This window comes from Haliotis cracherodii, unplaced genomic scaffold (genome assembly GCF_022045235.1).
Source record: "Haliotis cracherodii isolate W230 unplaced genomic scaffold, xgHalCrac1.p SCAF_3, whole genome shotgun sequence".
NCBI lineage: Eukaryota > Metazoa > Mollusca > Gastropoda > Lepetellida > Haliotidae > Haliotis > Haliotis cracherodii.
Genome location: NW_027266286.1, coordinates 75,272,271 through 75,284,708, shown reverse-complemented (window position 1 = coordinate 75,284,708; position 12,438 = coordinate 75,272,271). Strand labels below are relative to the sequence as shown.

Genomic DNA, 12,438 nt, shown 5'->3' with positions numbered 1-12,438 from the left:
ATCTGGCGACTCCAGCAGGCGATATTGTACGAGCGCTTTAGTCATTTGCTGCCACTGACATTCACAACTGATAAACTAACAACAATCTCCACTAACACTTCACGGAATCCTTTGATGAGAAGCAGGGTGCAACGTATCAGTAAACTAAACACTATTTGAACACAAATAGTTTAATGAACCCTCACTCAAATATTTTAATCATCTTATAAGTACGAGTCTCTCTTCCTGTGATAGTCTGATTATTGCTTCTGCCTTTGCGAGAGGCACCTGTTTGAAACAGGCAATGGTGAAGAGCTCTTCATGACTTGCGACATAATGTGATTATTACACGCCAAACAAGGCTACCCAAATCCCCAAAGAACTGTTGTTTACACTTATATGTATCAGGGTCAGCACAGTTTTGATGTCATGAGATGAATCATGTCGGGCGAGCGTGTCAACACATCATCCAGCACAGGTATGACAGGTCATGTATTGTGTGCTTTTCTGGAGGCCATTGTGCGCTATAGAATACTAGCATTGGCTTAGGGATGTTTATCCAGCCTGATATAATGGATGTGCGCCTCCATGAGGTATCGCCTTCCAACCGTCCCCGTGCTTTAACTATCATAGTTCAGGGGAAAATTACATTTTATGACAACACAAGCGGTAGAGAAGACATCAAACTTGGGCTTACCACCCCGGCTATACACATCCCATGTCATCTCTTAGTACATGTAGCAATATAAACTGATGTACACCAAAGTGCCGTCTTTGAACCTGTGTTAAGGATATGTGTATATTGTAAACTACGGTTATAACGAACTCAAAGGGGCCGCTAATTTGTGTTCGTTATAACCGTAGTTCGTAATAGGCATATAATATTTCAATGTGAAGGTTACAGGATATACGGCTTTCCATTGGAAGAGGGGTCAGTCATATGACCGCGAAACTGAAGTTCATAAGTGTTAAACGACACATTTATACGTTTCTACGTTTCTCAGAACGTATACACTGACGGACTACTTCCACATTCCTGGGGGAAAGCCGGGGAATTCCCAAGCACGAATACACACAGACGCGTTGTTTCTGATAGTTTAGACCCTTTCATCTTGAACTTAGCGTTTTAGCATACACTGGGAAAGGTCAGAGAGACTGATTGCATGCCAGTTCAAGGATATCCTTGGTACAACCCATCTTAGAGGACAAACGAAGAAAAGCACATCCAAACTTTCCTCACTCGATCCTTTTCTAGAAACCGCCTCCGTGGTCTAGAGGTAGAGCGTCCGCCCGGAGAGTGGAAGGTCCGGGATTCGATCCCCGGCCGCGTCATACCAAAAGACGTTAAAAGATGGTACTTGTTGTTACCCTGTCTGGCGCCCGGCATTAAAGGGTTAAAACAAGGACTGGTCGGCTCGGAGTCAGTATATTGTGTCTGAGTGAGGTATTCATGTTAAACTGAGGCATGGTATCTCAGTGTGCTAGCACTATAAATCGGCATCAGTCCGGACTAGTACAAGCAGCCACACACACACACACGTGCATGCGCCTCGCTATATAAGTGCAATAATCTTGGACGCGACGTTAAACCCAATTTCACCTCACCTTGTCTAGACTACAGTGACAGTCTACAGCAATCTATGAATTTACCTATCCTGACAGATCCTTTCACCTTTCAGCGATCGGCCAATTGACTAACACCTTAAATAGCCACAGGTTCATTAAAAAGTTCGGAAATCTCTCCCGTCACGTTTGTCGTGTAGGCCATTTTAGCTTTGTGTACTTGATGTAAATGTATTAGGAAATTTCACTGAACCACAAGATGGTGTAGGATACCCCCCCCCCCCCCCCCCCCCCCCCATATGTTTTCCACTCACAATGCCGTTTAAGACATTGGAAATCGTTTTGACGCACCGTTTGTCGAATATCAGGCCAGCAACATTTTCCAATAACATATATCCAATTCATATACCGGATTATTTGTGTAGTCAGGTTCAATAAACTACATACTACCTGAGCTATTCTTTTTTTAGAAGGGTTTACACTGGACGTATGGCTGATTGTAACCTGTGTTCAACAGAACCAACTCATTAAAGTCTTTAATTTGGAACCAAGTAAAGATAAGGTACAAAAATCACATCAAATCAGTAATGCCCCCATTTGAAATTAAAGATTCGAGAGATGATATTGAAATTGGCACGATATTAACGATATTACAGCTTATAAAACGTAACAATGGCCAACCACTAGAACAGGCGCACAAGCTTGTGAACAAAGGACCGGCAGAGGGAAATCAGCTGACGAGAGGCGGTTGAAACTGTGTCGAATCAAATACCATGTACATTTTCCCCTCCAAGGCCCACACACTTCTGCCAACGACGTTGCAGTGCCCGGATGACTAGGGTAGAAGGCCTCCTCCTGGTAGTGGAAAATGTCCTCCACAGAAGAAACGGGATCATCATCATTTGCTTAATGTTTGCAGGAAAATGCTTCGAAATTTGGGTGCAATTCTGCAAAATACGGAGGATGTTCAATTACTTCAAAGTCACCATCATGCATTGTAATCATGGCGACAATAGATTTGTGAAAAGATGCATTGACCTTGTGGAACAATACAGCGTTAGTGAGTGTCTCGCGACTTTAAGATTTGATATTCTCACGCAGTTGCCCTAACAGCTTCACGTAATAATAGTGTTGGCAGTTGAAGGTAGTCCTGATCTTAGATTATGTCCTGTTGAGAGACAAAACCCCTTCCATATTCATGGGAAGTCTCTGCGGTGTTCACGGTGTCCAAGCACCATGATATTCTACAACCACCAGTAAGACCAGACATGTCAAAATTGTTCAAGTACGTTTTTAATCCAAATATCTTTCTTACATGTGGACAGGGACAGCTATAACTATTTCAGTCTCTGTTCTTGATAGACAGAGCAAACACAGCAATGTCCCGGCCATCCAGTGACTTCCTCATTTCGTAAACATTTGAAGCAGACTTGGCCCGAGTTCTGAAAGATGAAGTAGATAGATCACCGTCATATAATAGGGATCGACCGTGATTATAGTGTGGGATTCTTTGGGGGTCGCTCCTTCAAGACATATACTTTGTTCTCTGAAAGGTGGAGCCAAACAAACACACAGTCGGCCCGGTATCACATGATACGTCCTACGAAAAAAATCGAATCACTTTTTGAAACTGTAAGTCCAATCTTATGTTGATGTTTAGGCGAAAACAACATATAAAAACATTCCAATACAACCGCAACTTTAGTGCATATAATATACAAAATGGAAACTTTTCTTACAAGATAAACAAATAGTGTGGGTTGGAAAAAACTTTTTCTGTGTTGCCGCATCACTTGATATTCTCATACAGCTGCAATATATAATGCAAAAAACCGAAACATTTCATACTGGGGAAACCACTCCTACCTGCCAATTCTTGACCTCCACCATAGTGTCCAAGCACCATGATATACGCCCGTTACTGGCCTAAAGTCTTGATATACACCACAGTGCACAGACACCACGATGCACTACAAGTACCGTTACCGGCCTAGAGTCTTGATATACACCACAGTGCACAGACACCACGATGCAATACAAGTACCGTTTCCGGCCTAGAGTCTTGATATACACCACAGTGCACAGACACCGCGATGCACTACAAGTACCGTTACCTGCCTAGAGTCTTGATATACACCACAGTGCACAGACACCGCGATGCACTACAAGTACCGTTACCGGCCTAGAGTCTTGATATACACCACAGTGCACAGACACCGCGATGCACTACAAGTACCGTTACCGGCCTAGAGTCTTGATATACACCACAGTGCACAGACACCGCGATGCACTACAAGTACCGTTACCTGCCTAGAGTCTTGATATACACCACAGTGCACAGACACCACGATGCACTACAAGTACCGTTACCTGCCTAGAGTCTTGGCATCTTTCACAGTGTCCAAGCACAGTGATATACTCCGAGTATTATTACCTGCCAATGTTCTTGGCGTCCTCGATGGTCTCCGGCAGGTCTTGGTTGAGGGTCTCCGGGAGGAAGAAGGTCAACACTCCCGCCAATACCGCCGCACCACCAAACACCATGAGGGGAAGAGCTTCTCCAAACCCTCCCTCCACCAAGATGCCCTGCAGAATGAAGTATCAAGTCAGCAATAAGCACCACTACGTCACATACACCATAGTAAATGCTGCAGTGTCCTCACACGTACGACGAAAAGTAACATTGCTGGGTTTCCTCATCTTCCCGACGCAAGGAGTTAACTGACTATAAAGTCCCAGTTTCTACCCTTGCCGAACTAGATTGGAATTTACGGGCTCGATCGTAGCGCCACCAGTGGTAATTATGAGTTATGTCCCTTCTATGTCCACCCTTCTGACCAATCAGATTCCACCTCTCATAGAACTTGCATTTGCTTCAAACAAAATGGCGGCGCCCAGTCAACTGGACTTTTATAGACAGTTAACTCCCTTGCCTCGGGAAGGTGGGGATTGAGTGGAACCCTTTTACACTTTCACTCTGCTCGGGTGGTTGAATATCTGGAGCAAACACCTGGAGGAAGTTCTCAACGTACCAGATCTACAATGTAGGGCGAAATGACACCCCCAAGTCTTGAGCACATGCTGCCGGCTCTAAGCCCGACATTGCGGACGGGAGTTGGAAAGAGTTCGGCGGTGTAGATGTAGACGGTGGCGAAGGCTCCTGACGCTCCCATCTTGCCGATCAAGGACAGCAAAACGAGCGTCCACTTCGCGTCTGTGCAAAATAGGAGATTTTGAAATCAGACATTACGTGACCTGTGGAATTATTATGTCGACAGACTGATTTAATTTAATCCGCCTGACATGGACACTGTTATATATATATGCACATGTCTTTAGTATTGATAGAAATAGTGCTGTGCTCAAACACAGCTATTGGTACATACCCTCTCCAGCATAGAGGACTGGGAAGATGGTTGCGAGGCAAGCGAGGCCCCCGCCCAGGAAGAGGCCGCAATGGAGCCACTTCCGGCCAACTCTGTCGAGCAGAAACAGTGTCAGCAGATACCCAGCTACCTCCACCAGCGCAGAAAAAACGAAGTTGGTGATGATGTTGCCGCTGAGGTTGGTGACGTTCAGTGTCAAGCCGTAGTAGGTCAGACTGCACACAGCCCTGTTTAACACAGACACAGATAATCATTACAAAAGTCACACTTGTGATTCCAGGGAAAAGGAGACGTTGAATAATGAGGTGTACCAGAGAAAAGAGATGTTGAATAAGGTTTTTGTACAAGAGGTAGCAGTTGATGAATGACGTATATATACCAGAGGAAGTAGGTGTTGAATAACATGCATATTACAGAGGAAGGAGAAGTTGAATAACGTGTAAATCCAAGAGGAAGGAGACGTGGAATAACGTGTATATCCAAGAGGACGGATACATTGAATAGCGTGTATATCCTAGTGGAAGAAGATGTTTAATTGCGTGTATATCCAAGAGGAAGGAGACGTTGAATAAGGTGTATATCCAAGAGGAAGGAGAAGTTGAATTGCGTGTATATCCAAGAGGAAGGAGACGTGGAATAACGTGTATATCCAAGAGGAAGGAGACGTGGAATAAGGTGTACATCCAAGAGGAAGGAGACGTTGAATTGCGTGTATATCCAAGAGGAAGGAGACGTGGAATAAGGTGTATATCCAAGAGGAAGGAGATGTTGAATTGCGTGTATATCCAAGAGGAAGGGGACGTCGAATAAGGTGTATATCCAAGAGGAAGGATGTGTTGAATAATGTGTATATTCAAGAGCAAGGATACATTGAATAGCGTGTTTATCCAAGAGGAAGGAGACGTTGAATCGTGTGTATATCCAAGAGGAAGGAGACGTTGAATCGCGTGTATATCCAAGAGGAAGGAGATGTTGAATAGCGTGTATATCCAAGAGGAAGGAGACGTTGAATCGTGTGTATATCCAAGAGGAAGGAGATGTTGAATAGCGTGTATATCCAAGAGGAAGGCGACTTTGAATAGCGTGTTTATCCAAGAGGAAGAAGATGTTGAATAACGTGTATATCTAAGAGGAAGGAGGCGTTAAATAGCGTGTATATCTAAGAGGAAGGAGATGTTGAATAACGTGTATATCCCAGAGGAAGAAGGATATCGTGCATGCACAAAAAGTTATTCGATATATGCCAAAACTAATTATTAAGCACGCAGAAAGAGAATGATCTGAACATGCAAGATGAAGAGGGTTTTGAAAGAGGTGATGAAAACGCTCATTTACCAATGAAAGAAGAGGATGAAGCTTCGTATGGCCAGGGTTCTGTTTGTCAGCAGCTCAGACAGTTTTCCTGTTGGAGCTTTAGTCTCCTCCACATATTTGCCATCAAACATATTTTCCGGAACTGTGGTCTTGTTGACTTTCGCAAACTTCCGGATGATGACTTCTGCTTCTTCGAACCTGCCTTTGGATATCAGCCACCTTGGAGACTCTGGTATAAACCTTTAACAGAGATGAACAGACTTCTAGATGGTTAGAACATCAGTTCCACTCGACATGGTGACTCACAAATAACCAGGACATATGCTATTGTTGTTGAAAACTTATTTAAGTCTGCTTACATGGCAAGTATGGTGGACGAGTTCTTGACTATGGTCTGACTATGTCAGTTAATTGTCCCCAGGGTGTTTATGTTACACTTGAGCTAGTGAGGCAGCCTTGCTTTGTAAATAGCTCATCATACAAAACATGGCATTGACTCTTCGAATGGGGACAGTACTACCAGTAGAAAATAGAAGAGGGTCAGGACCTCACTAACGGTAACGATGAGGAAAAGGGTCGGGACTTCACTCAAGGTAGCGAGGAAGAGGGTCAGGACCTCACTTACGGTAACCGGAAAGAGGGTCAGGACCTCACTAACGGTAACGATGAGGAAGAGGGTCGGGACTTCACTCAATGGAGCGAGGAAGAGGGTCAGGACCTCACTTACGGTAACCAGAAAGAGGGTCAGGACCTCACTAACGGTAACGATGAGGAAGAGGGTCGGGACATCACTCAAGGTAGCGAGGAAGAGGGTCAGGACCTCACTTACGGTAACCAGAAAGAGGGTCAGGACCTCACTAACGGTAACGATGAGGAAGAGGGTCGGGACTTCACCCCAGGTACCGAGGAAAAGGGTCGGGGCCTCACTAACGGTAATCAGGAAGAAGGTCAGGACTTTCCACAAGTAGAAGAGGAGGAGAGTCAGGACTCACCGCTAGTAGGAGAGGAAGAGGGTCGGGATTAACCATCAGTAGGAGAGAAAGAGGATCAGGACTTACCACCAGTAGGAGAGGAAGAGGACCAGGACTTACCACCAGTAGGAGAGAAAGAGGGTCGGGACTTACCACCAGTAGGCGAGGAAGAGGGTAAGGACTTACCACCAGTAGGAGAGGAAGAGGGTCAGGACTTACCACCAGTAGGAGAGGATGAGGATCAGGACTTACCACCAGTAGGAGAGGAAGAGGGTCAGGACTTACCACCAGTAGGAGAGAAAGAGGACTGGAGCACATGCTAAAGTGAGTACGTAGTTGTGCCAGTCTCGGATAAAGTAGACCACACCCGACATCAGAAGCATCCCCGTCACCCAGAAAAACAGAACTAAATTCCCAGGGTACAAGCGTTTGGAAGGAGCAACCAGTTCCATTCCTGAAACAAACACACGGTAACTGTTTATCATGGTGCAGATTTAAAGAGTCATCAAGAAATCCTGATGTCGTGTGTGTATAAACAGTAAAAAAGCGAGAAGAGTGATGGGGTCAAAACAACAAGTCTCTAAATTCACTAACAAACCAAGCTACGAATCAGCATAGATCATCTCAGGGTAATGTTTCGTTTCAAAATGCCAAATTCTGCTAACTAGAATATCTCTTCTAGAGGAGAATCGGTGTTGCAAGGTAAGGAATTATTGACTGACCCAAGATGAAGGTGGCGATGTATACAGATGTCGACCCAACGCCATTGAGGAACCGGATGATGATGAGGGAGGAGAAGTCTTGGATGACGTAGTTGAGGAAGCCGACACAAATCATCACACACAGGGACATCATCAACGCTTTCTTCCGCCCGAATCTGTCACAGAAATGAAGGGTCTCGACAAGGAAGTGAATACTAGTAGTTTACAGTTAAATACGTTTATAGAAAACACGCTTTTAACGAACTGACAGATATTACGAACTTAATTTATGGTCCCTGCCATTTGCTGTATAGATGTTGTATATATGCTTATAACGAACTGCGGTTATAACGAACTAAAATTAGTGGTCCATTTGAGTTTGTTATAACCGTAGTTTACTATACTTCCTTTTACTTGTAACCGTTGATTCGAATTTCATTCATAATAGAAATGATATGATACATAAAACATCAACCACTCTCGACCATCCGCCGACACATATTCCACTGGGCGTAAACGGCAAAGTTGCTGTGAAAATTGTAAGAATGGATAACTGAAAATGACCTGAGGGTGCCGTTGTACAAAACGACCTGAGCACTAAGGTTACCTCATATCCTCAAGTTTTAACCTAAGGCCTTCACTAAAGTCGACTCCCTGTTGCATGAAACTCCCATACTTCAACATTGGCTAGCGACAGTCTTAGCGCTAAGATCACTTTGTGCAAGTGGGCCCCTTACCCTAAAGTAGCCTTAGTTAAGGTGAATATTTCCGGTTGGGCCGACCCAAACTCAGTGTGGCTAAGGTTGCTGCTCCATTGAATTTCAACATGGTTACTTTCTTGTTGACGTGTGAGGAAATTGAGAGAAGGAAATTGTTGAAAAACAACGCGATTTCCGAGATCGCACGATGCAGCTGGAAAAATTGACTGACTGGGAACTCATATCTTGATGTCGACTCACACGTGAAGCCATTTTCTGTCTCGTTGACAAAGTTCGTCCAATGGTCGAAACACCATAACAGCGTTCGTACGATATGACAGTGCGATCTCAAATTCTGTTCACGTTGATATATTAAGGAAAAGGGGAATTTCTTTCTGAAATTTCAATATGTAATCTGTTATTACAAGTTAAAGTAGCTGTATTCTCACATGTCGCTGACCAGACCCTGCCCAAAGGAGCCAACAAGCTTCCCCGCCATCACCGCCATGTTGGAATGGGACCGCATCACTTTATTGTCACACACCAAGTTGAGCTGCGAGAAAGCAGATAAAGCTCAGGAACAATAAATCTATTTGTATATATAAGCCGCACGGTGCAGGTAATAATTGTATTGTAATAAATATATAATATCACATATTGTCATTGAAAAAACAAAAAAAGACTAAACAAAGTTGAATTACAAATTACAACTCACATCTTCTGTTATGGTTGATGTAAACATTGATTTGTCGTACACCCATTCACTGCACTGGGACTGACTCGAGTTGTCTGCCCTTTTAGCAAGGTCTGTGACGTCATCCGTGTAGACATCACATTTGGAGTATGCGCCATCTTTATTCGGAATGGTCAAGTTGACTAGACGACGATGGTTGTCTCCCTGTATGGCGTAGGTGTCGTTACCGAGGCCGGGGACTGCACATCTATTGTCGGGAAACAGGGAAGAAAAATAGCAAAAATAGCATGAAAATAGCAAAATGAATTAATGTCGTCAGCTCGAGGTCAACATCTTCCTGAGGCAAGAGAGTCATCTGGCTGTTAAACTCCAGTTTCCACCCTTGCCGAACTCGGCTGGAATTTCTGGGCTCGATCGTAGCGCCACCAGTGGCTATTACGAGTTATGTCCCTTCTATGTCCCCCCTAATGGCCACCTCTCACCTCACTTCAAACAAAATGGCGGCGCCAAGACGATTCGATTGATAATCAAATATTTTGTTGTAATAAAACCGGCCTTACTTCGCGAAATGCATCACGTGAACACCTTGATTAAAAACATGAAAAGATTTGGAAAATATCTGATGACGCCGTGTTGCAAATCCTGCAGTCGACCGAAATCTGCACAACAGTTTACAAAAACGGATGTCGATTTCGTTACGCGATTTTGATTATACTATTGAAATAGAATCGTTAATCCAGCCAGTATATACCTGTATATTTCCAGCCTAGTTCGGTAAGGTTGGAAACTGGAATTTATACAGTCAATTAACTAACTCCCTTACCTCGGGAAGATGGGGGTCAATTATTGTTTTCGAACTGACACAATTACTTGTGGTGCAATTGGACAGTTACATCTGAGGGGACTTTTACAGCGTGAAGACACGGAGAGTGTTACCTGTGAGGGGGTATGTACAGCGTGAAGACACGGAGAGTGTTACCTGTGAGGGGGTATGTACAGCGTGAAGACACAGAGAGTGTTACCTGTGAGGGAGTATGTACAGTGTGAAAACACGGAGAGTGTTACCTGTGAGGGAGTATGTACAGCGTGAAGACACGGGGAGTGTTACCTGTGAGGGGGTATGTACAGTGTGAAGACACGGAGAGTGTTACCTGTGAGGGGGTATGTACAGTGTGAAGACACGGAGAGTGTTACCTGTGAGGGGGTAGGGTACAGTGTGAAGACACAGAGAGTGTTACCTGTGAGGGGGTATGTACAGTGTGAAGACACGGAGTGTGTTACCTGTGAGGGGGTAGGGTACAGTGTGAAGACACAGAGAGTGTTACCTGTGACGGGGTATGTATAGTGTGAAGACACGGAGTGTGTTACCTGTGAGGGGGTATGTACAGTGTGAAGACACGGAGAGTGTTACCTGTGAGGGGGTATATGTACAGTATGAAGACACGGAGAGTGTTACCTGTGACGGGGTAGGGTACAGTGTGAAGACACAGAGAGTGTTACCTGTGAGGGGGTATTACAGCGTGAAGACAGGGAGAGTGTTACCTGTGAGGGGGTATGTACAGCGTGAAGACACGGGGAGTGTTACCTGTGAGGGGGTATGTACAGTGTGAAAACACCGGAAAGTGTCAGGAAGGCAGTCATCGCCGAGGGGAGAAATATTAAGAACAGGAGTCTCTTCTGATAAGTCCCGAACTCCCCGACCTGCGTCAGAATCTCGTCGAAGGTCTTCATGTCGACTCCTTTGATGTGTTCACAAGGTCACCATGCAAAATGAATAGTTGCATGACATTAATCATTCCACTTCAATAGAGTCTGTTTGTTGTTTGTTTCTTGTTTAACGCCACACTCAACAATGTTTCCAGTGATTGAAATCATGAGCATCGATCTACACGATTGGGATACGATGACATGCATCAACCAAGTCAGCGAGCTTGACCACCCGATCCTTTAGTTGCCTCTTACGGCAAGCATAGTTGCCTTTTACGGCAAGCATGGGTTGCTGAAGATGACTTTTAACCCGGAATGGGACCACAAGAGTATACATATGTATTACGCTTATCGCAGGAAGGAGGAGCGGGCAGATCATCAACACGTCTTATTCTAGCCCAACAATTACAGTGGCAATCAGACTTTACATATATGTAATCATTGAAAACATTTTACAATGTTAAACTATCCTTTTAAAAACCATAAAACATCATGTGACTGTCGCCAGTATACAATGATTGGATTGTACCTTTGGTGTGCGTGGGGAAAAGTCCACTCGACTTGTCCGGCAGGCTGAGATCCCGTCTTTGTGTGAGGATAACAAATGCCCCTGTAGGTAATAACGCACACGCCTCAGACTGGGTTTCATCGACATGAATTATCTTGTCATGTAAGGTAAGCACTGGCACATCTCTGTGTCGTTCTTTCATCTTACCGTGTTTGATGAACCAACAGCCATGAAACGTTAGTGTTGACCTCAAACACCAGTGGTGACCTCACATGTCATGTCAACAGAGGACGGGAGGGGACAAGCCACCCACGTGATAAGAGTGGCCACTTCAATATCTAATAAACTTCTATAGAGGATATAACATTAGCATCTTATTTTTCTTTTCTTTTTTCTTTTTTTGTTCCATTCTTTTCAATCACGTGTGGCAGAGATAGAGGGAAGAGAGGCATTCTGAGCGGTTTGGTTTAAAAGAAGAAAAATGAAAAGAAAGAAAAAAAAATCATTACCATCTTATGTCTATGCTTTTATAATAAACCTTATGACCTATAATAACCTTTAAAGGTTTGTTTGGTCAAGGCTAGTTATAATTCCTAAAATTAGTTGTCGGGGAATTAGCGAGGGACCGCACACCTTAAAACAACCAAGAGAAGCATCTATTAGTGGCCAGTCTTTATTCCGTGTGTCTCATCAGTCACTTACATATCACAATAAACTTAAACAAAGTACAACCTAAGACAATTAAAGTATTCCGTAAATTATGAACTAACAGTTACAGTATAAATCTTACAATGTATCATACAATAAACAATTGCATTTAACAATAAAACGAAGACACTTTACATTTGGTTGAAAATATAAAACACGTGATATAGCGCAATTAAGGACAATGTATTTTAAATAAATAAGATAACTCT

General features: G+C 43.9%; 1 protein-coding gene across 1 annotated transcript; it reads right to left on the bottom strand.

The window, feature by feature from the left end:
* Nucleotides 1-2,884: 2,884 nt before the first annotated feature.
* Nucleotides 2,885-12,177, bottom strand: LOC139474379 (organic cation transporter protein-like). Its single transcript, XM_071257364.1, has 12 exons — nucleotides 12,155-12,177; nucleotides 11,544-11,623; nucleotides 10,892-11,060; nucleotides 9,328-9,553; nucleotides 9,062-9,165; nucleotides 7,936-8,090; nucleotides 7,499-7,667; nucleotides 6,264-6,482; nucleotides 4,929-5,155; nucleotides 4,575-4,756; nucleotides 3,977-4,128; nucleotides 2,885-2,984 (listed from the first exon to the last, which is right to left on the bottom strand). Exons 1-12 carry the CDS (start codon nucleotides 12,175-12,177, stop codon nucleotides 2,885-2,887), a joined length of 1,806 nt encoding a protein of 601 aa, XP_071113465.1.
* Nucleotides 12,178-12,438: the final 261 nt, after the last annotated feature.